At 40.2% G+C, this 25990-nt stretch overlaps 1 protein-coding gene across 1 annotated transcript in view; it reads right to left on the bottom strand.

The window, feature by feature from the left end:
* Positions 1-25990, bottom strand: part of FRMD3 (FERM domain containing 3) — a 313236-nt gene that overhangs the window by 149443 nt on the left and 137803 nt on the right. Inside the window, exon 3 of the mRNA XM_079927578.1 lies at positions 7568-7672. Within this exon, the coding sequence (XP_079783704.1) occupies positions 7568-7672 (105 nt within the window). The remainder of the gene's footprint in view (positions 1-7567; positions 7673-25990) is intronic.

The following is a 25990-nucleotide window of genomic DNA, read 5'->3' as shown; positions in this document are numbered from 1 at the left end:
TGTTAATACCTTGGACCACAATTGAACCACTACACAATATATCCAATTTTCAAGCTGTTATGATAGTGCTGTGTTCCTTGTAACTTGAGTACCCAAAGTCTTTTCCTGGAAAGCCAAGTTACTTGTCCATACCCCTCCCAAAACAGACATCCAAGTACTCTTAATATTTAATACCCCTGAGACTCAAAAGTAAAAGAGGACTCATTAAGCAAATTCATGACCAGTGACTTGAGGCAGCAATACAGCCCTCCTCTTTAGTGCAGGGTTGCCCTAGATCTCAGATACCACTCTCATTCCTAGTTTCAAGCATCTATGAAGCAATTTCCCCAGGAAGTAGCCTTTCAAAGCAGGAGCAGCTGGTGGGACATAATGCTGTCTAGCTTCCTGGCACCATCCCCAGAGTGAAACTTCAAATCACTGGGCCTGTTTTTTTCCATTCCATGTCCTCCCCAAAGCTACTTCCAGAAAAAGCAAATTGCTCTAACATAGGCAAGGTCTTTTCCCATTATTAACAAGACTCACTGATAGGCTCACTTGTTCTTTCTGGCTGCCAACATAAAAACCTCAGGGCTGTAATTGTATTTGAAGGGAGGAGGCATTAGTGTTCAGCATGTCCTTGCATCCATGATTTCCCAGGTCATCCTATCAGAAAGGACGTCTGGCAGTCACATGACACAGAATGCCCTAAAACAAGGGTGCTTACAGAGATTGCCCCAGGGGTGTGGATTTCCAAACTAAATTTGTTGTCTTTGGGTATGAGTCAGAATAGCCCTTAAGTTAGAAAAGTCAATGACAGTCATGTAAGTGGGTTAAACAGATGCTTAGAGATAGGGAAGTTAAAAATCAAAAGCACTGGGTTCAATTTCCCTGAAGTCTATAAACCAAGTCCTGGTATAATTCCTCCACTGGCTGGCTAGGGTTGGGGTACTTCCTCAGTTCTAAGGCACTGGGGGTGACTTCCCTAGCTTGGTTTGGGAAAGAGGGAAATGTGGAAGAATAAGAAGGGAAACCAGGGCAGTGGACATCTCAAACCGTAGCCATAGAAAGTAGAATTATGAAACCCAACTAATTATTTCAAAACTTCATCTTTCCAAAGGGAAGTTACCCTAGCACCTGAGCAGAAGTGGTAGAAAGATTATGCTACATTTAAGAAAAAATATCTGGACAAGCCAAGTAAGATCTTTTTCTTCTGGAATTATTTCTTCCAAGTCTTCTAAACTTGTAGTCCCAGCTTCTCTCCCAATAAAATGAGGAGGATACTACCCACCTTTTCCCTAATCTTAGGCAACTAAGATTATATGAGTTCTTCAGAAGATAAATGTGGTGGAAATTCAAGAGGACTTTTATTGACCAGTATTCAATCTGTCCCATCCTACATCAAATTTTTAAAATAATGGAAATTCTGGGCCCTTGCTATTAAAATAGCAAAAGATAGTCATCATTTACTGACTCAGTCCTCACCACTCTCACAGCATATGGGGCATGAGACATCTTGTCAAACATATGGCATTCCAAATGTAACAGTGTTAAATATTTAATATTCCACAATGGTGTACCATAAATCAAATTGTGAAGAGTTGTAGGCAAACCACCAACTCCCACAGCAGAGGTAAGTTCCACTTCAGGCTTTCTAACTAACTTGACTTTTTTTCTTGATTAGCTTTCTGTCCAAATAATTCATTGTTTTATTTTCCATTGATTAAAAGTACACAAGCTGGTAAAACAAAACAAAACAAAAACAAAAAACAAACCAATGCTTGTCAATTAATCTCTGCTTAAAACTCTCATGTCAGCATATTGTTGTGTCTTTGAGACCTTTTTTTAAATCGGGTTCAGGTTTTTTTTGGGTTTTCCACAGAAAACCCAAATGAACTTTTTGGCCAACCCAATAATTATCCAAGGTTCACCTCCTCCCTCTTCTCTCCCCAAAGATCATAATAATGGCCTTTAAAAGAAGTTATTGTGAACATTTCTAGGTTTTAGACTTGCCAGTCATGGCTGTATTTCCTCCTGCAACTGTCTCACCTAGACCTAGCTAATACATAGTAAAAGTAATAATAACAATTAATAATAAAAATAACACATGACATCTACTCCATGTATACCATTGTTAAGCATTTACATAGCTTATCTCTAACTCCCATATCAACCTTACATGTAGGTACTGTTATCAATATTAACAATCAGGACAAAGACTCAGAGAAGCTCACTAACTTGGTCAAGATCACATAGCTTTCTAACCAGCAGAGATGGGATTTAATTTGCATCCTTCTGAGTACAAAGTCCAAGCATCATTATGAGTCCAAAGTCCAAGCATCTTTATGAGTACAAAGTCTAAGCCTCTTTCTGAGTACAAAGTCCGTACAGTTTTGTACAGCAACTACTTTGCAATCCATGTGGAAGTTACACTCACACTGTATCTTCAAAATCAAAAGGCTATAACGGCTATATTGCAGGGGAAAACAGAACTATTCAGGCAGCCCTCTATGCAATTTAGTGAATACATCAGAGAAGATGGTTTTGTTTTGGAGCGGCCCTTACTTTTTCCACTAATCTACTACCTGAGTCTGGACACTAAAAATTAAGGTAAACCAAGTCAAAATATAAAGAACAATGAAGCATATCAACCCAGAGACTTAAGTTAAAAAAATAATTTTAGACATACAGAAAAGTTGCAAAAATAGCATAACAACTCATCTACCTTAGTATTAGCATCTTATATAGCCATGAGCAATTATCAAAATTAAGAAACTAATATTAACCCAATACTATTAACTAAACTACAGACTTCATCTGGAATTCACCAGTTTTCCCAACTACTACACTTTTCTCTGTTCGAGCATCCAATCCAGGATTCCATATTATCTTAGTTGATGCATCTCTCTAATCTGTGAGAGTTCCCCAATCTTTTCTTGTCCTTCATGACCTGAACAGCTTTGAAGAGTATTGGTAAGTTGTTTTGGAGAATGTCTCTCCCTTTAGTTTGTCTGATGTTCCCTCCAGATTTGAATGAGGTTATACATTGTTGTGAAGGATACCACAGAGACAGAGTGCCTTCTCAGTGCATGGTATGGGGGAGTCCATGACATTGGTATTTCTTTTTATTGCTGATATTAACCCTGATCGCTTGGTTAAAGTGGTGTCTGCCAAGTCTTTCCACTATAAAGTTATTCTTTTTCCCCTTGTTTCAATAATTTAAAAATACAAGGCTCGGGCTTCCCTCGTGGTGCAGTGGTTAAGAATCCACCTGCCAATGCAGGGGACACGGATTCGAGCCCTGGTCCGGGAAGATCCCAAATGCTGCGGAGCAACTAAGCCCGTGTGCCACAACTACTGAAGCCCGTGTGCCACAACTACTGAAGCCCATGTGCCTAGAGCCTGTGCTCTGCAACAAGAGAAGCCACTGAAACGAGAAGCCCGCACACCACAACAAAGAGTAGCCCCTGCTCCCCGCAACTAGAGAAAGCCCGCACGCAGCAACAAAGACCCAATGCAGCCAAAAATAAAACAAACAAAAAACATTAAAAAAAAAAAAATACCGGGCTCAGGGCAGGAGGGAAGAGGATTCCCTGAGACTGTGCAAATATCCTGCTTCTCCTCAAACTGTTGCCCATTAATTTTAGCATTCACTGATCGATCTTGCCCACAACAATTATTATTTTGGCGCTCTAATTATTTGGCGCTTTAATCTCTAGAAATAGAGATTTCTATTTCTCTCATTCCCCCTACAGTAATTAATTGGAATTCTTCTGTAAGGAAGAGCTGCCTCTTCTCCCCCTTTTATTTATTTATGCAGTTATTTATTTATATCAATATAGTCTCATTGATATTTATTTCATTCTATGGATTATAATCCAATGCTATTGTTATTTTTTTAATTAATTAATTAATTTTGGCTGCATTGGGTCTTCATTGCTGTGCGTGGGCTTTCTCTATTTGCAACGAGTGGAGGCTACTCTTCGTTGCAGTGCGTGGGCTTCTCGTTGCAGTGGCTTCTCTTGTTGCAGAGCACAGGCTCTAGGCACACAGGCTTCAGTAGTTGTGGCACACGGGCTCAGTAGTTGTGGCTCACAGGCTCTAGAGCGCAGGCTTAGTAGTTGTGGGGCATGGGCTTAGTTGCTCCGTGGCATTTGGGAATTTCCCGGACCAGGGCTAGAACCCATGTCCCCTGAATTGGCAGGAGGATTCTTATCCACTATGCCACCAGGGAAGCCCCCTGCCACTTGTTTTTGAACTCCAGTTGTTCCAGTTTTGGTCATTGGCAGTTCTTTCACATTGGCTCTGTGCCTTTCCTAGTGCCCTACATTTTGTTTTTTGAGTAATTTTTTACTTCCTGGTGCCACAAGATGCTCCAAGCTCACCCTGTGATTCCACTACTCCAGCCCAAGAATCAGCCTTTTCTGCAAGGAGCCCTTCTTCCTTTTATTAGAGCATGGTATTTGAAACCAAGATCTGAAGGCTAGGTGTACTTATTACTACAGTGGTGTCATTGCCTCTAAGTCATCTCAGCAGGTGGGACTTGGAAATATATGTATACTTACTAACCCCCCACCCTAATACACACACACTCACACACACACACCCCTTATATTTATTTCTATATTTATCTATGTATATTAAAAAACATGGGTTCATATTGATACCCCTGATTCTAATTCTAAAGACTTTGCTTAATATTTTATCCAGTATCTCCCTAACGAGAGGGTCAAGAGGAATGAAAAAGGCTTATGCATTTAAATGGTGTCCAGCTATTGTGTAGACTAAGGGTCAGCAAACCATGGCCGACTGCCTATTGTTGTGAAATACTTTCACTGGAAAAAGTTTTGTTTTTTGTTTGTTTGTTTTGCGGTACGCGGGCCTCTCACTGTTGTGGCCTCTCCCATTGCGGAGCATAGGCTCTGGACGCACAGGCTCAGCGGCCATGGCTCACGGGCCTAGCCGCCCCGCGGCATGTGGGATCTTCCCGGACTGGGGCACGAACCCATGTCCCCTGCATCGGCAGGCGGACTCTCAACCACTGCGCCACCAGGGAAGCCCTGGAAAAAAGTTTTATTGGAACACAGACACATCCGTTAATTTAGGTATTGTCTATGGCCACTTTCCACTAGAAATTAATAATTGAGTAATTACAACAGAAGTTTTTTGAGTTGCAAAGCTGCAAATATTTTCTATCTAGCCCTTTACGGAAAGGGTTTACAGATCCCTAGTCTAGGCTATGTTTCAAATTTTCATCTGAGAGATGAAATGGAAAGAGTATGGGTTCAGAGTCCATCCTTCCTCTTATAATTACTAGCCATAGGCAAGCCACTGACCCTCTCTGTGCCTCAGTTTCCCCTTCCTTGAAGTGTTTTGGGGAACACTAAAGATCATATGATAAAATCTCTGGCATATAATAAATGCTCAACTAATGGTAGCCAGAGTTACTTCTGCAGGTGGCTTTTTAGAATTTTGCACAAAAATAATCTATTTTCAGACGTGCTTAGATGACTAATACAGTTCACAGAGCCTGTTTGGCCATGGGGACTCTGAACCATAATTCTAAATTCAAATACTCACTGCATCACTTACTACCTGTGGGACCTTGGGCAAGTAACAATGTTTTTGAGCCTGTTTCTCCCTCCATACAAGGGTAATATATTCATAGGCCATAAGAAATTATGTCTATAAACATCTTTATGCCATGGTCCCCCAAACCAGTCAGGAGACAAAGCTGGGATGAATGCATCAAAATTAGAATCAAGATGTCTTAAAATACATCTTCCTGACCCTAGCCCCAGGAATTCTGATTCAGGAGGTCTAGAATAAGGTCCACACTAAGCATTTTTAGCAAATACCTAAACTGACTTAGTTGCAGGGCCAGGTCTGGGAATCACTGTTACTCAGTAGTAAACACCACGCAAATTCCCTCCGTGATCTCATGTCAGCTCTACATCCTCATGGTGTCCTGCTACCTTCCTCTCATTCAGATAAATGCTTGGCCCATTCAAGGCTTCCTCGAGTGCTGCAGGAAACCCAAATCTCCTTCTTCTGAGCCACTGCATTATATCCCTTTATAGAGGATTAGGTCCTACTGAGAGGTCAATAAGATTCTCCATGTTTCAGAAGATTAATCTATTCCTTCAACATCCTCCTCCTTTACAAAAATACACTCTGTGAGTCTCTCCCTCATTGTATTAGTCAGTAAATACAAAACCAAGAACCAGGTGGGGTTGTGAGGAGGGGGAAAGGGGACAGCAAGATGACCAGAGACACTGGTAAGGAGGAGAGCAAATTAAAGAAGGCAGTCATCCCCAGCTAACCCCTTCACACTTTGCCCTGCTTGTCAGTAGGGCAGGGTAAGAAACACAGGCTGGAGCAGGTACAGGGCCTTTTAACCCATAGCTGGGACCCACAGTAGGGTTGAGGAATGAGAAACCCTAGGTGGTAGGAGCTGGGATGGAGATTCCTGGGGTCTTTTGATGTGAGGGACACACATCACTGTGAGTTCAGCACATGCCGTACCCAAACACTCGTAGGCTGGTACACTGGCTCAAAAGCCAAGACTCCGCTGCTCACTCTTATGCATCAACAGAGACCAGGAAGGATAGGTGTGTCCAGGAGCAGGAATACAATGGAGGCTGTCAACTTTAGTGGTGCCCAAGGAGCAGCTTGCAAACTATCTTAACCCATCATCTGCCAAAGCTTTTTAAAAAAATGACGTAAAATTAACATAAAATTAACCATTTTAGGGCTTCCCTGGTGGCGCAGTGGTTGAGAATCTGCCTGCCAATGCAGGGGACATGGGTTCGAGCCCTGGTCTGGGAAGATCCTACACGCCGTGGAGCAACTCGGCCCGTGAGCCACAGCTACTGAGCCTGCGCAGCTGAAGCTTGTGCTCCGCAACACGAGAGGCCGCGACAATGAGAGGCCCGCGCACCGCGATGAAGAGTGGTCCCTGCTCGCCGCAACTAGAGAAAGCCCTCACACAGAAATGAAGACCCAACACAGCCTAAATAAATAAATAAATTTATAAAAAAAAATTAACCATTTTAAAGCGTACACTTCAGTGGCATTTAGTACACTCACAATGTTGTATATCTATCACCTATATCGTTTCAAACATTTTCATCATCCCCAAAAGAAAACCTCATGCCATTAAAACAGTCACCCGTTTGTTCCTCTCTCTACCAATAATTTTTTATAGTGAGGGGTGGATTTTTTCTGTAATGAGATTTTATGTAGCCACTGTTTGAGAAGCTTTGGCAAACTCTGGGTTCAAAGGGCACAAGAACATTCTCTCTTCAACCAGGTGGGAGCAGCTTTCTGGAAAGCCCTAATGTTAAGTTTCCCTTCCCCCATCTCATTCAGTCCAGTGGGAACAGTGCCAGATTCTTATACACAACTACACACACACACACACACACACACACACACGTGCGTGCGCAAACACATACCCAGGCTGGTAAGTTTCATGTGGTCAATAACCATGAGAACAAGTGTACCACAACTGCTCTGAGAAGAACCTATTCAGCACCCCAAAGCCTGAGTGACCCTCCCAGAATGGGTCCAGATAGTGGTCAGCTCTTACCCGCTGCTTCTCTGGGTCCACAAAACGAATGCCGAAGTAGTCCTTCTCCAGCAAGCTGTAGTAGTTGCAGATGTGGTCAATAAGAAACTGCCCTTTGGTCTCCCTCTGCAAAAGAAGCACATTTATGTTTCAGCCAGAGTTTGCCTTGTACATTGATGTCTAAAATGTGCCTCATTCACTCTAATACATCTGTGCTAAGACAGATGAATTCACTCACCCTGCTCTCTGGAGCAGGAGCTTCCAAACTCTTAACTGCAATCCACAGTGAGAAATTCATTTTATACTTTAAGCCATTACACACACACACACACACACACACACACACACACACACACAACCAAAGGAACACCAAAAAGGGGAACCAAAAGGATACCAAACAATACCCTGCCTAGGTGCAACACACTCTACTATGTTCTATTTTATCCTAGCATATGCCATTTAATTTTTCTAATGCTATTTATGATTCAGAACACTGATTTCACAACTCAATACCTAGTAGAGATCCACAGTTTGTAAAACCACACACGATTCCAAATACAATGCACCTGGCTGCTTGCTTTAACTGCTCATTCAGTCCTCACAACAATCCTGCAAGGAAGGTCCCATTTTATATCTGAAGAGAGGCTCAGTGGCTTACCCAAAGTCACACAACATGTATGGAGCAAAGCAGGATCTGACCCAGGTCACCACGCTACAGAATCCAGGCTCCATGCCACTTTGCCTCTCTGGAACATTGGTTAATGTACTGTGACCCTGCTAGAACACAGGGTCTGGATGGTATGGAAATGCAATGAATGTATCAGACAGAACACCCCAACTCCCACCAGGAAAGGTGGAAAACTTGCTGCCTCAGGCCTCACAGCCTCCATATCACACCCATAAATCAACATAGAAAGGCACTGAGGTAGACTGGAGCGGGGAGTCCAGGACTGGGATTCAGAGACAGGTCTGGGTGACCTTGAGCAAACTCCCCAGCTGTTTCCACATCGGTAAAATGAGTTGGTTGGACTAGATTTCTAAGTTGGCTAGATTATTTTTCCTTCTAAAACTCTGTGAGTAAGAGAAGTATTAGCCAAATCTGATTAAGGAAAATACCATTACAACAAAACTCCTTAAGAGCAAAGACCCTTCCAAGCCCTCATCAGGACATTTGATAACTTTCTGCTTCAATCAAAGTTGCTGACAGACCCACGGAATGTTTTAGGGATGGAATGTGACCTACAAAAATAAATGAAGAAATCAGAGACATTAAGTGAAGCCACTCTTCCAATCCACTAAAAATAATTTTGGAAGATCAGTTTGGTCTATGCTACCTGATTATCTTTTCTTTAGAAACCACTACCACCAGCTTGGGGAGTTGACGCTGGCCTGGGATGCACCGCACTGAACAAAGGACTGGGGCTTTTGTAAGATTCTCCATGTTTCAGAAGATTAATCTATTCCTTCAACATCCTCCTCCTTTACAAAAATACACTCTGTGAGTCTCTCCCTCATTGTATTAGTCAGTAAATACAAAACCAAGAACCAGGTGGGGTTGTGAGGAGGGGAAAAGGGGACAGCAAGATGACCAGAGACACTGGTAAGGAGGAGAGCAAATTAAAGAAGGCTTCATATCACAGTGATACTGTGATATGAAGCCTCCATTTTCCTGAAATCACTTTTGAGTATAATTTTGGATGAGCTTCGAACCTTTACTTTCTTTATAAAAGAACCGATTTGACGTAGCTCACAGGGAACAAAACATCAAAATGGAAATTGTTTTTAGATTTCTGTAATTGTTTTTAACCCAGAAGGCTCAAACGACAAGCTATATCTGATGACAGCGAAATTCAATGCCCAGAATATAATCAATGGATATAGTTCCTTTCACAGATTTATTCTGCAACCCATCCATCTGAGAGGTTGCTGCAGGATCAAATCACTGAACATAACATGTGAGTTCATCATTTTATGATTGGATTGCCAAGTTCTCCAAAGCAAAATTTACTATGGTGGACTACCCCCAACATATGCGAGACAAACAAGACATGTGGGGTTAAGGCAATGCCTTGTAATGACGTGGGACCTTGATTGTGTATGACAGCTACTGTGCCCTGAAGAAGATGTAGTACTCCGATGCACAACAAAGATTATTTTTTTTAATGATTAAACACAGCAACCAATATATACTCTACAGCAATATCTCAGACTACCTAAGATCCTTGAGAGAAGGAAATACCACAGCAGACAATGTAATGACTGGATAATACAACTGCGTCTGAAACCGGGGTCAATGCCTTCCGCAAAAGCAGGTGAGGCCAGTTCCCATGGGTCCAGGCCACCAGGTGGGTTCCAGGTCTCTGCTCCTCAGAGCACCACCCTCAGTCCAGCAATACTGTAGCAAATTCAGCATCACCCGGGAGGGAGCTTGTTGGAAACACAGAATTTCAGGCACTGTCCCAGACCAACCTAACCTAACCTGCATTTCCCTCAGTTATTCATATGCTCATGCAAGTTTGAGAAGCACTGGTCTAGAGGAATTTTCCCAACATGGGAAAAGTGTAAAAATTGTACCTGTCTCCAGAGCCCATTAGGAAAAATGCCCATTTTCCCGTGAGAACTGTCCATTCCTCAACTCAGAAAAATCAAAGGTTTTTCCAGTCTAGAGAACACAAACTTCCCCTGAATCTGCAGGCTGCCAGCCAACCTCATCTTCTCGAGATGCTCTATGTCGCTGCTTCGTGCCAAGGAAGCCAGTTTACAGCCTCACGTTCTGCTCTGTTCCACTCCTGCCTGGAGAGCTGGACAATGTTCTTAAGTCATGTAAGTACCTATCATTATCATTTCTGTGCATTAAGCCCAGCTCTTGCACTAAACAAAAGGCCACCCAGGCCCAGTACCAAGACTTGAAAGAGTTTGTTCAGGTATGTTATGTGAGGGTGCAGAAGCCAGCTGCCAGCCTCACACATCTCACTTCAGCTTGGGGGTGAGCAGTGGTTCTTCCCCCTACCTCCCACTGCTGGAACTCTGTTGAACTAACCCAAAGCCTCCATTCACTTCCTCCTGGTGTTTCTGAGGGGAGAGGCCATTGTTCACACCCTATCCTGCTACCTAAGCCAGTACCTGGCACACTGAGTGTGATCGAATGAATAAATGGGGCACTGCTTTCTCTCATGAAAAACTTGGGTTCTGGAAACTAACAGTGAGCCTCAGGTAAGACAACACAGTCCTCATGTTAGAGACTCCTCAAACTTAGTACAATTAGCCAGCCTTCACCCTAATCCATCAAGGTCTACACGGAGAAGTGCTAACCAAAGATTTCAAGTATAAGGACTTCTTTATAATGTCAAAACTTTGTTGATTCTCCGACAAGGTATTAGTTATATTTCCAGTACCAACTGAAGAGGGAAGAAAAATCAAATAGCTAATATAACTTCCTTAGAGCTGTTACCCAAGTTGTGTTTTATTAATCACAACAGCATTTCACACATGTGGAAAACAGTAGGGCACAAATGTGTGAGCAGGGCCTCCTACAGGGGCCAGCTGGATGTTATGCCTCAAGAAAGTGCCTGAAGTATAGACTTCTGCTTTTAAACATCTTTATTGCAGTATAATTGCTTTACAATGGTGTGTTAGTTTCTGCTGTTTAACAAAGTGAATCAGTTATACATACACATATGTTCCCATATCTCTTCCCTTTTGCGTCTCCCTCCCTCCCACCCTCCCTATCCCACCCCTCTAGGTGGTCACAAAGCACCGAGCTGATCTCCCTGTGCTATGTGGCTGCTTCCCACTAGCTATCTATTTTACATTTGGTAGTGTATATATGTCCATGCCACTCTCTCACTTTGTCCCAGCTTACCCTTCCACCTCCCCATGTCCTCAAGTCCATTCTCTAGTAGGTCTGCCTCTGTATTCCCATCCTGCCCCTAGGTTCTTCATAAACTTTTTTTTTTTTTTTAGACTCCAGAAATATAGACTTTTGATGCCATCTCTAAATGAGGTTATACAATCTCAGGGCTGAAAGAATAATTTGTTCACCATACATAGTTAAACTGGTGTCCCAATACTGGCTCTCACCACCTATAGTGCACAGTGAATTGACATTTTTATAAAGACTATACTAAAATATTGTAAATATAGTTGTAATATTTTTAATGTGTTAAAAATCTAAACCAATCTAGCCAAGGTGTGGTCTGTGGACAGTGCTGGAATGTAAAATCTTTGTTAACAGTCTTTCATAAGTGGAGAAATTAAGAGTAATTTATTTTATTGTGTTTTCTACAAGTATTAGCCCAAATCAGATTGGGGGAACAAGATCTAGTTCTAGTTTCTCACCACGGACAGTTTGATGTGCTGATATAAACTGGGCTGCCATGTATGAGGGTTTGGTTTGGGATTTCTTTACCCCAGAAACCTCAAAGTATGAAGGGGGCTAGGCCCTCTCTCCATCGTCTTTGTCCAGTTTTTGTGGACAAATTCTTGGTATGCATGTGGATCCCTGAACTCCTTGCAATAATCCCACATTCTCTCAGCGTTCTCTCCCACAGACTGGAAAGGAACCTAATTTTTGTAATCACAAACCAGACTATTTTTCAGAAAATCCCATCTCTCCTCCCCACCCCAAAGCATGTATTAGAAAGCCTTAAGCAAGTCATGAAATCTCTGAGGCTTAGCTGCTTCTTGTATGAAAGGGGAATAACAGTGATAACGTCCAAATCTACCCCACCAGATTATTTTGAGGCTGATTCACATATTTGTTAAGCTTCTATTATACAGCAGGCATTGGGATAGGAATTAGAAAAAAAGAGTGAGCAAAACACAATTTATAATCTCACAGACCTTAAAACCCTGTGGTTTGTAAAATGTGAAGGCATTTTTGCAAACTGCAAAGCACGATACCAATGTAAGATGCCATTATTAATACTATTAAGAATTATCGTCATCTTAAGTCTTTGTCTCCAGTTTCATAGATCAAGATATAAAGAAGTTAAGAGGAATAGCGTTGACCTCCCAGAACTGGCCTGTGTGGGTGAGAAAGTGAACAAAGAGACAAAGAGCTCATTATTTTTGCTTAACTCCTCTGGCAGCCAATCGCTGGTGATTCATTTACTTCAACTCCCTGGTTCAATGGCAAAGCTAAAATAACAATAAATTTGTGCTTAAAGAAAAAGAACAAGCGAAGTCAACTGGCTAAGTCAGCCATGGCTTGTCTTCATTGAAAAAGTATGGCAGATTTTAATCCTTAATTCCTAAAACACTAGGTCAAGATGTTTGTTTGTTTGGCTGGAAGTATTCCTTTTTCATGTAAAAATTTTAAAAACTTGTATTGAAATATAGTTGATTTATAGTGTTGTGTTAATTTCAGGTGTACAGCAAAGTGATTCAGTTATACATACATATATACATATACATATATATATATTCAAGACATTTTCATACCTTTTAGATATTGGTTAAATGAGGAAAAAGTACCAACCCCCAAAATAATTAATGTGTTGCTATAAACCAACACTTAAAGTTTGAAAAGGTAACTTCAGGAATGAAGGTTTCAACATAATAATGATAATTACTTTATATTAAACACTGTACACCAAGAACCGTGTTACATACTTGCATTTAATCTCTGGATAACACACTGAGGTAATTCATGTCCTCCCCGTGTTACAGGTTTTTTAAAGGGACTCAGAAAAGTTAAGTTTGTTTGTAAGTGTGTCAAACCCAGGTCCAACACAGTGCCCAAGCAGTTGTAGGAACTCAATTTGCCCATCTGACCCCTATTCTCTATGCGGAGACAGAAGAAAAACAACAACATGAGGATTTGGGAACCGTATCAAGTGCCCCAATTACTAGAATTTGGACATTGGCAGCAAGAAGCACTGGGTTATCAACCACCACACCAGACCTAGAGAGACGCAGTTTTATAAAATACAAACCACATTATCATAGACGTCATTGGTTAATTGCCCGGCATCCATTCACCCCTTTGCCTTTCTTAATAGAACCCAGATTTTGTGCAGGTATGCACATATGTGTGCACACACCTAATACATACATACACACACAGGTAGACGCAAAGCCCACAAGCCTCAGGAAACTATAACCCACCCTTACCTCCGGGGCTCAAGCTCAGCTGGTAGAAGGGTAATCTCATCCCTCTTGTCTGATTGGCTCAGGAAAGGACACAGGACCTAGTTTAGGCCAATGAGACATGAGGAGCAATTGACCATGTTTTCTGGGACAGCTCTTGTTTACTCTTCTGAAAGAGCTTATGGAAGAGACTTTCCGTTCTCTCTGGATGATGTGACATAAAGGCGTGAGGCCTTGAACTGCTGCAGCCATTCTGAAACCAGCTTGGGGATGAAGGTAACCCTGGGTGGAGCCAAAATATTTACAAGGAAAGTGGAGCTTGTGTTTCCAGATGATCAATCATGAAGCTCACGCTAAGTGTGAACTTCCAAGGATGCCAACAAAATTCCTCGTTTTTTCAGCCAGTACAAGTTGATTTTTCTGCTTGTTGCACCCAAAGTGTTGACTCTGGAGAGAAGGTAAACCAGTGCCTCAGGCCAAGTAGGAGAGCACAGAAAGGACAATAGTGCTGGTGTGAAACACAATTAGAGGTTATTGACCAATGAACCGGAGAGCTAAGTCCATCTACCGACAGGTTCTATTTGGCCAGCACAGTGTTTCTGTACCTTTAAATTGGGAGACTGCACATGAAATCTGGATGCTGGCTGCTCGTGAAAAGGTGGAGGGTCTGGAAACTAGGCCATGAAGGTCTGCTGAGCTCGGCAATGGCTGCCCCTTCTGGCGGCGGGGGTGGGGGGAGTTGGGGGTCTTGCATCCGTTCTATCATCTTCCACATCTTCCACTTCCCTTACTTCCCTGATCCCCAGAGGAATTTGAGTCTACAACCCTGACCTGAGGCAAACTAGAGGCTTTCGAAAGGGTTCCTTGAAAGAGTTTTCCTTGGAACTGCTCAGAAGCACCCTCACAGCCAGAAAAAGTCCTCAGTGGACACAGCCTTGAGTTGCCCTCTGAGGCCATCCAGCCACTGAAATCCTAGGACCTTTGAGGGAAGAAGGGTCCAACATGGACCAGACTTCAGGGAGGATCACTGAGATGAGGGGAGCAAGCCAGTGGTCTGAAGAATGAGGGCATCGACCAGGATGCTGGAAACAGTTCATTTTGGGGCTGGTACTGTGCCCCCAGGAACCCTCTCTGACAAACAGAAGTGGGGCTGCCAGACCTAGTTTTCTAGTAATAAAAGTTGTGAGGTTCTTGTTCAAAGGGCCCTTTGTTTGGCACTCTATGCTTGCAGGAGTTGCTCTTGAAAAGGGGCAGCCCCCATGAATGCACATCTAAGGAAGAGCAGACTTGTCAGTCTGCTAAGTCTTCTTCCTGGGAAGGAAGAATCTAATTCCCATCTGGATACCTAGAAACTCCAAGTGGGGCCTCTAGACAATTATAAGGCCTGAAACAGCAACTGAACACTCATTTTGCTGCCAGGAGCGTGTCTTCTAGGGACAGGTGGTTGCATTTCTTGCATGAATTAAGGGCCTCAATCCATTCACCTTCACTGACAGATGAACAAAGAATACTACTGAGAAACTGGCAAACTAAGTAGTTCTGCTTCTCTTGTGAAGAATAAGCATTTGTTAATTTAAGAAAGATTATGGCTTGATTGAATAACATAAAAATGCTCTGTTTATATCTGTGCTTTAAAAATTCAAGCATATTTATGTAAATTCATACTTTTTGTTATGGTGGGCACCACAGCTTTAACCAAAACAGAGCAACTCTGTAGAAAGAAATTAGCTTTTATAATTGGAATTTAAATAGCAAGTGATATTGCACTTTGTTAATTGTTCCTTCCCATTGCAGCCAGTAACTGGTATTTAATAACTGGCTGTGACATATATTCAGAAAATTGCATCATCCTCAGACAGTGAGGAAAGAAGTAATATTAAAGCTTTTAAAATGGGGAGAAATGTAAAGGAAAAAAAGAAGAGCGGGATCTCTCATGGTTCCATCTGTGGTTCTCACACAGAAATTAAAAGTTGTTTTGATTTGTGTTATTCAAATATTTTCAGATGTAGGAAAGGTAAAACCAAGGTTTCCAGAAGCTGGAGCACCTGATTCCGAATACACATCTGCTTTATAGTAATAATCAGTATATTACGGCTAAGATAATTAGGAAAACATAGGCTAGATCAATTAAAGGCATTTTTGTGGACCATACATATTCATAAGGTGGGGGAAGGGAAGGCATGGTTATGACTGTAGCAGTGACTGAAAAGCTAGAAAACAGCAAAACAACTACCAAAGCCAGACATTTACTGGGGGGAAAAAACCAATAATTGCCTGAAAGTATCTGGCTAAAAAAATACAGGCAAGACACAAGTGGTCACCTAGACCCACCAGGGTCTTTGGTAGAAAGTCAAAACCAACTGCCTATCTCAGTTCTATGGCAGCCTGTACACACTCTGAGGAGACAGAAACAGCCTGCCATCCTCACAGCTAGAGGCTTAGTAGTACCAAGGCTGGGGAAGATAAAGGGGCCCTATGGAAGAAAGACAAAGAAACAGTGCATCTACAGAAGGTAAAGCAGCCAGAATGGGTTGGCCAATCCACTGCCCAAGTCCTGACGGGTGTCTTCTGAAGGAGTGTTATATGGCTGAGCAGGCAGAGTGGTTTGGAATCAGTAATGCTTCCATCTCTTTGTTTTTCTTCTGGGTGTTTTCCACCTCGGTTACCTCTCCCATGTTCCACAGCTTTCATCCTAAAGGATGGCTTGTGTGTCTGTGCTCAATCAGAGGGCCGTTTCTGTTCTAACTGGCACACAGATCCATCCCAATGTTTGGGGAATCATATTTGACGTGTCAGCTGTTCTTAGCAATCTCTGCCACTGCTCAGTACTCAAAAGGTTCTTCCTTCCACATCTTTTATTCTTCTTCCTATACCAGGGTGTAGTGCCATTGCCAAGCCCAATTCTTGAAGGCACTCACCTCTGAATAATTTTAGGGTTTTCCAACTCCAAACCTTTCCACAATTTCGAAAAGTGTTTTTAAAAAAATCTCACGCTGAGGACTCAAAGGCTCAGACAGCCTAATTAACTTATTCAAGGTCAACACAACTAGAAAGTAGCAGAGTCAGTATTTAAACCCAGGTCTCCTTGATTTGGTTATTATAGCCAATGATTAAAAAGAAATAAGATCCTTAACTTGATAAAGAACATCTTATAGCTAACATCATACTTAATGGAGAAAAACTAGACGCTTTAAACCTACAGCTAACATCGTACTCAATGGTGAGAAACCAGATGTTTCTTCACTAAGATCGAGAACAAGCCAAGGATGTCCCCTCTCACTACTTCTATTTGACAACATGCTGAAAGTTCTAGTTAATGCAGTAAGATAAGAAGGAAATAAAAGATTGGGAAGGAAGGAATAAAACTGTCTTTATTTGAAGATTAAGTGATCATCTATGTAGAAAATCCAAAAGAATAGACCAAAAAAAAAAATTTCCTGGAACTAATAAGTGATTATAGCAAGGTTGCAGGATACAAAGCTAAATATACAAAAGTGAATTGTTTTCCTATATATTAGCAAAGAACAATTGGAAGTTGAAATTAAAACCACTTACATTAGCACCAAACCCGTTAAATACTTAGGTACAAATGTGTACAAAATCTATGTGAGGAAAACTACAAAATTCAGATGAAAGAAACAAAAGAAGATCTAACTAAATGGAGAGATATTCCATGTTAATGTAGATAAGACTCAATGTTGTCAAGATGTCAGTTCCTCCCAACTTGATCTACAAATTCAAAGCAAGCCCAATCAAAATCTCAGCAGTTACTTTGTGTATATCAACAATCTGATTCTAATATTATTACAGAAAGAGGAAAAGATCCAGAATAGCCAGCACAATATTGGTGAAGAACAAAGTCAGAGGACTGACACTACCCAACTCCAAGACTAACTACAAAGTTTCAGTGATCAAGACAGTGTGGTACTGGCAGGAGAATTGACAAATAAAGCAAAAACCAGAATTGAGAGCCCACACCAATAGAGGCCAGAAATAGACCCACACAAATAAAGTCAACTAATCTTTGACAAAGGAGCAAAGACAATTCAATTGAGAAAGGACAGTCTTTTCAACAATCGGTGCTGAACAACTAGAAATACACATGCAAAAAAAAAAAAAAAAAGAATCTGGACACAGACCTTACATCCTTCACAAAAATTAACTCAAAATGGATTATAGACGTAAATGTAAACGACAAAACTATAAAACCTCTAGAAGGAAACACTGGACAAAATCTAGGTGACCTGAGTTTGTAATGGCTTTTTAGATACAATCCAAAAAGCATGATCTGTGACAGAAAAAATTGATAAGTTGGCCTTCATTAAAATTTAAAACATCTGCTATGCAAAAGAAACTGTTAAGAGAATGAAAAAATAAGCCACAGACTTGGAGAAAGTGTTTGCAAAACACGTATCTGACAAAGGACTTGTATCCAAAAATATACAAAGCACTCTTATAATTCAGCAATATGATACAAACAACTCAGTTTAAAAGTGGGCAAAAGATCTTAACAGACACTTCACCAAAGAAGATATACAGATGGCAAATAACACATGAAAATATGCTCCACATCGTATGTCATTAGGGACTTGCAAATTAAAACAACAATGCGATACCACCACACACCTATCAGATGGCTAAAATCCAAAACACTGACAACACCGAATGCTGACAAGAACGTGCAGCAACAGGAACTCTCATTCACTCCTGGTGGAAATCTAAAATGGTACAGCCACTTCTAAAGACAGTTTGGCTATTTCTTACAAAGTTAAATGTAAGCGCAATCCAGTAATTTTGCTCCTAGGTGTTTACCCAAATGAGTCAAACACTTATGTCCACACAAAAACGTGTACACAAGTGTTTATAGCAGCTTTATTCATAACTGCCAAAAATTGGAAGCAACCAAGATATCCTTCAATAGGTAAACGGATAAACAAACTGGTACATCCATATAATAGGATATTATTCAGTGATAAAAAGAAATTAGCTTTTACGCCATGAAAAATGAAGGAATCTTAAATGCAAATGGTTAAGTGAAAGAAGCTAGTGTGAAAAGGCTACCTATTATATTGCATACAAATGACATTCTGGAAAAGGCAAAACTATATAGACAGTAAAAAAGATCAGTGGCTACTGCAGTGGGAAGGGGAATGAATAGGTGAAACACACAATTTTAGGGCAGTGAAACTATTCTGTATGAAACTTTAACGGTGGATATATGACATAATATATTTGTCAAAATCCGTAGAACTGTATAACACAAAGTGGAACCCTAATATAAACTATGGAATTTAGTTGATAACGATAATGTATCACTATTGGTCCATCAATTTAACAAATGTACCACACTAATTCATGCAAGATGTTAGTAACAGGGGAAACTGGGGGTGGGGGTGATGATTATATAGAAACTCTACTTTCTGCTCAAATTTTCTGTAAACCTAAAACTACTCTAAAACATAAAGTCTATTAATTTAAAAAGGAAGAAGAAAAAGGTTGGGGAGGGAGAAGGGAGGGAAGAAGGAAACCAGCAGAGCACCTCAGGGGACATGAACATAAAAACTGCAACTCAGGAGACAGACCAAGGAAATAAATTCAACAAAATAATCTTGTAATTATTCAAAATCAAAGTGAACATAAAGATCTTCTCTTTCATTATTTAAAGTTCCAAAGGGGAAAAGTACCGTTTTAAGCAAACTCCACTCCAGCAGCTGAGGCAAGATTTTAAGCAAAGGGCTTTCAAGCTGTCTTCATTAATCAATACTTCCAGAATTTAAGTGCATCTTCACTTAACACCTGTTTTTTCCCTTAGTCTATCCTATGACCTGCAACATTTGTTTCTCTAACAAGTGTTGTGAAATAGACAGGCCAACCCCTCTGTGCCTCTTGGTCTCCCTGAGCCCCATCATCAGGAGAGGAGATGCTAGCAACACCTCCTCTTCTGAGATTGGAATCGGCAGGTATTTGCTTAGAAACCCCTGAGTGCCTGGCACTTTGGGCCATGCTCTATAAATTACCTCAACTAGTCATCCGGTTTAATCCACATGAGTTCCAGGAGCTAGCTGCTTTTCCATTTTCTAGGAAAGGAAGATAAAGCTTAGAGTGACTGAGTAACTTGCCCAAAGACACACAGCAAGTAAATGGCAAAATTCAGGTTTTAACTCCAGCCTCTCAGTCCAAAAGAAAAAAGACCAAAATTATTAAAAGGAGTAATACTTTCATTTAAAAGGGGAAGAATTAGAGAATGTTGGAGTTGGAAGGTACTGTAGAGAGAATCTGATCCAAACACTTCATTTCAGAAATGGGGGAACTGAGGCTCAGAGAGGTTAAAATGAAATAACATGAATTACTGGTGAACTGAGACTTAAAATCAAGAGTTGGAGCCAAGATGTATCAGTCAGGATAGGCTAGGTTAAGCTGCAGTAACAAACAGTTACAACATGTCAGTGGGCTAATAGCACAAAGGTTTACTTCTCACCTATAATACACAGCCAATGTTGATTGGTAGGGGAGGACTTTTCTCATCATAACTTAAGGACTCCAAATGATGAATTCTTCTTGACAACAGCTTCAATGATCACCAGAGTAGTGGGAAGGGAATGTGGTGAGTCCCATACATGCTTGGCAACATGTCACTTCCATATGGGGTATATATATATATATATACACACACATACACACAAACACACACACACAATGGAATATTACTCAGCCATAAAACAGAATAAAATAATGCCATTTGCAACAACATGGGTGGACCTAGAGATTATCATACCAAGTAAGTCAGACAGAGAAAGACAAATATCATATGATATTACTTGTAAGTGGACTCTTAAAAAGTTATACAAATGATCTTGTTTAAAAAACAGAAACAGGCTCACAGACATAGAAAACAAATTTATGGTTACCAAAGGGGAAGGGGCAGGAAGAGTTAAATTAGGAGTTTGGGACTAGCAGATACAAACTACTATATATAAGATAGATAAACAAGGTCCTACTGTATAGCACAAGGAACTATATTCAATATCTTGTAATGAACTATAATGGAAAAGAATCTGAAAAAATATATATGTATAGCTGACTCACTTTGCTGTACAGCAGAAACTAACACAATATTGTAAATCAACTATACTTCAATAAAAAAAAAGTCACCTCACCTCATCAGCCAAAGCAAGTTAAAAATCTTGCCTAACTTTACGAGGAGAGGGAAATGAAATTCCATCATGTGCCCACAAGGATGAGAAATGGAATGCTTGTGAAGAATCCTAATACCAAACAAGCCCCTTAGATAGCCTCATCCACCAGAGGGCAGACAGCAGAAGCAAGAATAACTACAATCCTGCAGCCTGTGGAACAAAAACCACATTCACAGAAAGATAGACAAAATGAAAAGGCAGAGGACTATGTACCAGATGAAGGAACAAGATAAAACCCCAGAAAAACAACTAAATGAAGTGGAGATAGGCAACCTTCCAGAAAAAAAATTCAGAATAATGAGAGTGAAGATGAAAAAAAAACATAAAACACACAAACACATGGAGGCTAAACTATACGTTACTAAATAACCAAGAGATCACTGAAGAGATCAAAGAGGAAATTTAAAAATACCTAGAGACAAATGACAATGAAAACATGATGATCCAAAACCTATGGGATGCAGCAAAAGCAGTTTTAAGAGGGAAGTTTATAGCGATACAATCCTATTTCAAGAAACAAGAAAAATCTCTAGTAAACAATCTAACCTTACAACTAAAGCAACTAGAGAAAGAAGAAAAAACAAAACCCAAAGTTAGTAAAAGGAAAGAAATCATAAAGATCAGAGCAGAACTAAATGAAATAGAAACAAAGAAAACAATAGCAAAGATCAATAAAAATAAAAGCTGGTTCTTTGAGAAGATAAACAAAATTGATAAACCTTTAGCCAGACTCATCCAGGAAAAAATGGCGAGGACTCAAATCAATAAAATTAGAAATGAAAAAGGAGACATTACAACAGACAGACTCATCCAGAAAAAAATGGAGAGGACTCAAATCAATAAAATTAGAAATGAAAAAGGAGACATTACAACAGACACCATAGAAATACAAAGCATCATAAGAGACTACTACAAGCAAATCTATGCCAATAAAATGGACAACCTGGAAGAAATGGACAAATTCTTAGAAAGGTATAACCTTCCAAGACTGAACCAGGAAGAAATAGAAAATATGAACAGACCAATCCAAAGTAATGAGATTGAAACTTTGATTAAAAATCTTCCAACAAACAAAAGTCCAGGACCAGATGGGCTTCACAGGTGAATTCTATCAAACATTTAGAGAAGAGCTAACATCCATCTTTCTCAAACTCTTCCAAAATATTGCAGAGGAAGAAACACTCCCAAGCTCATTCCAGAAGGCCACCATCACCCTGATAGCAAACCAGACAAAGATATCACAAATAAACAAAACTACAGACCAATATCACTGATGAACATACACGCAAAAATCCTCAACAAAATACTAGCAAACAGAATCCAACAGCACATTAAAAGGATCATACACCATGATCAAGTGGCATTTATCTCAGGGATGCAAGGATTCTTCAGTATACAGAAATCAATCAATATGATACACCATATTAACAAACTGAAGAATAAAAACCATATGATCATCTCAATTGATGCAGAAAAAGCTTCTGACAAAATTCAACACCGATTTATGACAAAAACTCTCCAGAAAGTGGGCATAGAGGGAAGCTACCTGAACATAATAAAGGCCACATACAAAAAACCCACAGCAAACATCATTCTCAATGGTGAAAAACTGAAAGCATTTCCTCTAAGATCAGGAAGAAGACAAGGATGTCCACTCTCACCACTATTATTCAACATAGTTCTGGAAGTCCTAGCCACGGCAATCAGAGAAGAAAAAGAAGTTAAAGGAATAAAAATTGGAAAAGAAAAAGTAAAACTGTCACTGTTTGCAGATGACATGATACTATCCATAGATAATCCTAAAGATGCCACCAGAAAACTGCTAGAGCTAATCAATGAATTTGGTAAAGTAGCAGGATACAAAATTAATGCACAGAAATCTCTTGCATTCCTATACACTAACAATGAAAGATCAGAAAGAGAAATTAAGGAGACAATCCCATTCACCACTGCAACAAAAAGAATAAAATACCTAGGAATAAACCTACCTATGGAGGCAAAAGACCTGTACTCAGAAAACTATAAGACACTAATGACAGAAATTAAAGGCAATACAAACAGATGGAGAGATATACCATGTTCTTGCATTGGAAGAATCAATATTGTGAAAATGACTATACTACCCAAAGCAATCTACAGATTCAATGCAATCCCTATCAAATTACCAATGGCATTTTTTTACAGAACTAGAATAAAAAATCTTAAAATGTGTATGGAGACCCTGAATAGCCAAAGCAAGCTCGAGGGGAAAAAAATGGAGCTGGAGGAATCAGACTCCCTGACTTCAGACTATACTGCAAAGCTACAGTAATCAAGGCAATATGGTACCGGCACAAAAACAGAAACACAGATCAGTGGAACAGGACAGAAAGCCCAGAGATAAACACATGCACCTATGGTCAACTAATCTATGACAAAGGAGGCAAGCATATAAAATGGAGAAAAGACAGTCTCTTCAATAAGTGATTCTGGGAAAACTAGACAGCTACATGTAAAAGAATGAAATTAGAGCACTCCCTGACACCATACACAAAAATAAACTCAAAATGAGTCAAAGAGCTAAATGTAAGACCGGACACTATAAAACTTTTAGAGGAAAACATAAGAAGAACACCCTGTGACATAAATCACAGCAAGATCTTTTTTGACCCACCTCCTAGAGTAATGCAAATAAAAACAAAAATAAACACATGGGACCTAATGAAACTTAAAAGCTTTTGCACAGCAAGGGAAACTATAAACAGGACAAAAATACAACCATCAGAATGGGAGAAAATATTTACAAATGAATCAACAGACAAAGGATTAATCTCCAAAATATATAAACAGCTCATGAGATTCAATATTAAAAAAACAAACAACCCAATCCACAAATGGGCAGAAGACCTAAATAGACATTTCTCCAAAGAAGACGTACAGATGGCCAAGAGGCACATGAAAAGCTGCTCAACATCACTAATTATTAGAGAAATGCAATTCAAAACTGCAATGAGGTATCACCTCACACCAGTTAGAATGGGCATCATCAGAAAATCTACAAACAACAAATGCTGGAGAGGGTATGGAGAAAAGGGAACTATCTTGCACTGTCGGTGAGAATGTAAATTGATACAGCCACTATGGAGAACAGTATGGAGGTTCCTTAAGAAACTAAACATAGAATTACCATATGACCCAGCAATCCCCACTACTGGGCATATACCCAGAGAAAACCATAATTCAAAAAGAGTCATGTACCAAAATGTTCATTGCAGCTCTATTTACAATAGCTAGGACATGGAAGCAACCTAAGTGTCCATTGACAGATGAATGGATAAAGAAGATGTGGCACATATATACAATGGAATATTACTCAGCCATAAAAGGAAACGAAATTGAGTTATTTGTAGTGAGGTGGATGGACCTAGAGTCTGTCATACAGAGTGAGGTAAGTCAGAAAGAGAAAAACAAATATGCTAACACATATATATGGAATCTAAGAAAAAAAAGGTCATGAAGCACCTAGGGGTAGGATGGGAATAAAGACACAGACCTACTAGAGCATGGACTTGAGGATATGGGGAGGGGGAAGGGTAAGCTGGGACAAAGTGAAAGAGTGGCATGGACATATATACACTACCAAACGTAAAATAGATAGCTAGTGGGAAGCAGCCGCATAGCACTGGGAGATCAGCTAGGTGGTTTGTGACCACCTAGAGGGGTGGGATAGGGAGGGTGAGAGGGAGGGAGACACAAGAGGGAAGACATATGGGGATATATGTATAACTGATTCACTTTGTTATAAAGCAGAAACTAACATACCATTGTAAAGCAATTATACTCCAATAAAGATGTTAAAAAAAATGTGGCAAACATATACAATGGAATATCACTCAGCCATAAAAAGGAACAAAATTGAGTCATTTGTAGAGACGTGGATGGACCTAGAGACTGTCATACAGAGTGAAGTAAATCAGAAAGAGAAAAACAATAAATAATATCGTATATTAATGCATACATGTGGAATCTAGAAAAATGGTACAGATGAACTGGTTTGCAAGGCAGAAAGAGAGACACAGATGTAGAGAACAAAGGTATGGACACAAAGCGGGGAAAGTGAGGGGTTGGGTGGAGGCAGTGGTGGTGGGATGAATTGGGGGATTGGGATTGACATATATACACTAATATGTATGAAACAGATAACAAATAAGAACCTCCTGTACAAAAAAATAAATAAAATAAAATTCAAAATAATAATAATAAAAAGAATCCTAATACCTATCACACTAAGGTTGGTCTAACACTGAACTTAATTAGCATAATATGCCAGATTTGCCCTCCACAAGAGTATTTTTTAAATATTCACCTAGAACAACAGTATTGCCACCCATTTCACAATCTTCACATTTTACCTTAGGCCTCTCTGTAACAACTTAAGGAATTCAGTGAGTTTGGAGTCTATGAAATAGCTGGAATCACCTGCCGATCATATTATTCTAACAATTATATGCGAATGTAGGCCTCCAAGAAAAACATAGTTAGGAGCTGCCACTCATATACAGGGAGAGCAAAGAGGTCATTTCTGTTTATGGAATTTGTAATACACCCAGGAGCTTAATAGGGAAGATAGAATTCCTCCTGAAATTGCATACAGATGTCTACACTGAGCTCAATAGTTTAAAAAAGAACTGGGGACCAATTAAGCATGGATCCCCTTCACAGTCCTGTCTATCTGTCAAGAGCCTTGGGCAGAGGGATCCTCCATTTTCTGAAGCTAATCTGACAGGGCAGATCTTGGCCCATCCAAGGTGATGACGTAAAGCAGCTGGAACAAGAATTGTTGAATGGTTTATGGATAAATTCAAAACCACTTACATGGTTAGTGAGGCTTTGCTCAGGTTGGTGGAAAAACTTTCTTCCACCGAGGCAGAAATTAGCAAGAAGATCGTATACCTGTAGCCCTACTACATCAATGGGAGTCGACATGGCTCAGTCTTTGCACCCCACCCAGACACATTTAAAGTACTGAAAAGAAATCCAACTCTCCAGTATTTGTTTTCAAGGAACATTTAAGAGAACCCAAGGTCTAACCCACAACATTTCCCTAACCCCTTTTAGCCTCTCCAAATTGTCTCGTCCCCTCCAGGTGCTGTGAAGACTCTTTCCCCCAAGTTCCCTC

Source organism: Stenella coeruleoalba, assembly GCF_951394435.1.
Source record: "Stenella coeruleoalba genome assembly, chromosome: 7".
NCBI lineage: Eukaryota > Metazoa > Chordata > Mammalia > Artiodactyla > Delphinidae > Stenella > Stenella coeruleoalba.
This window is presented reverse-complemented; position numbering and strand designations above follow the sequence as displayed.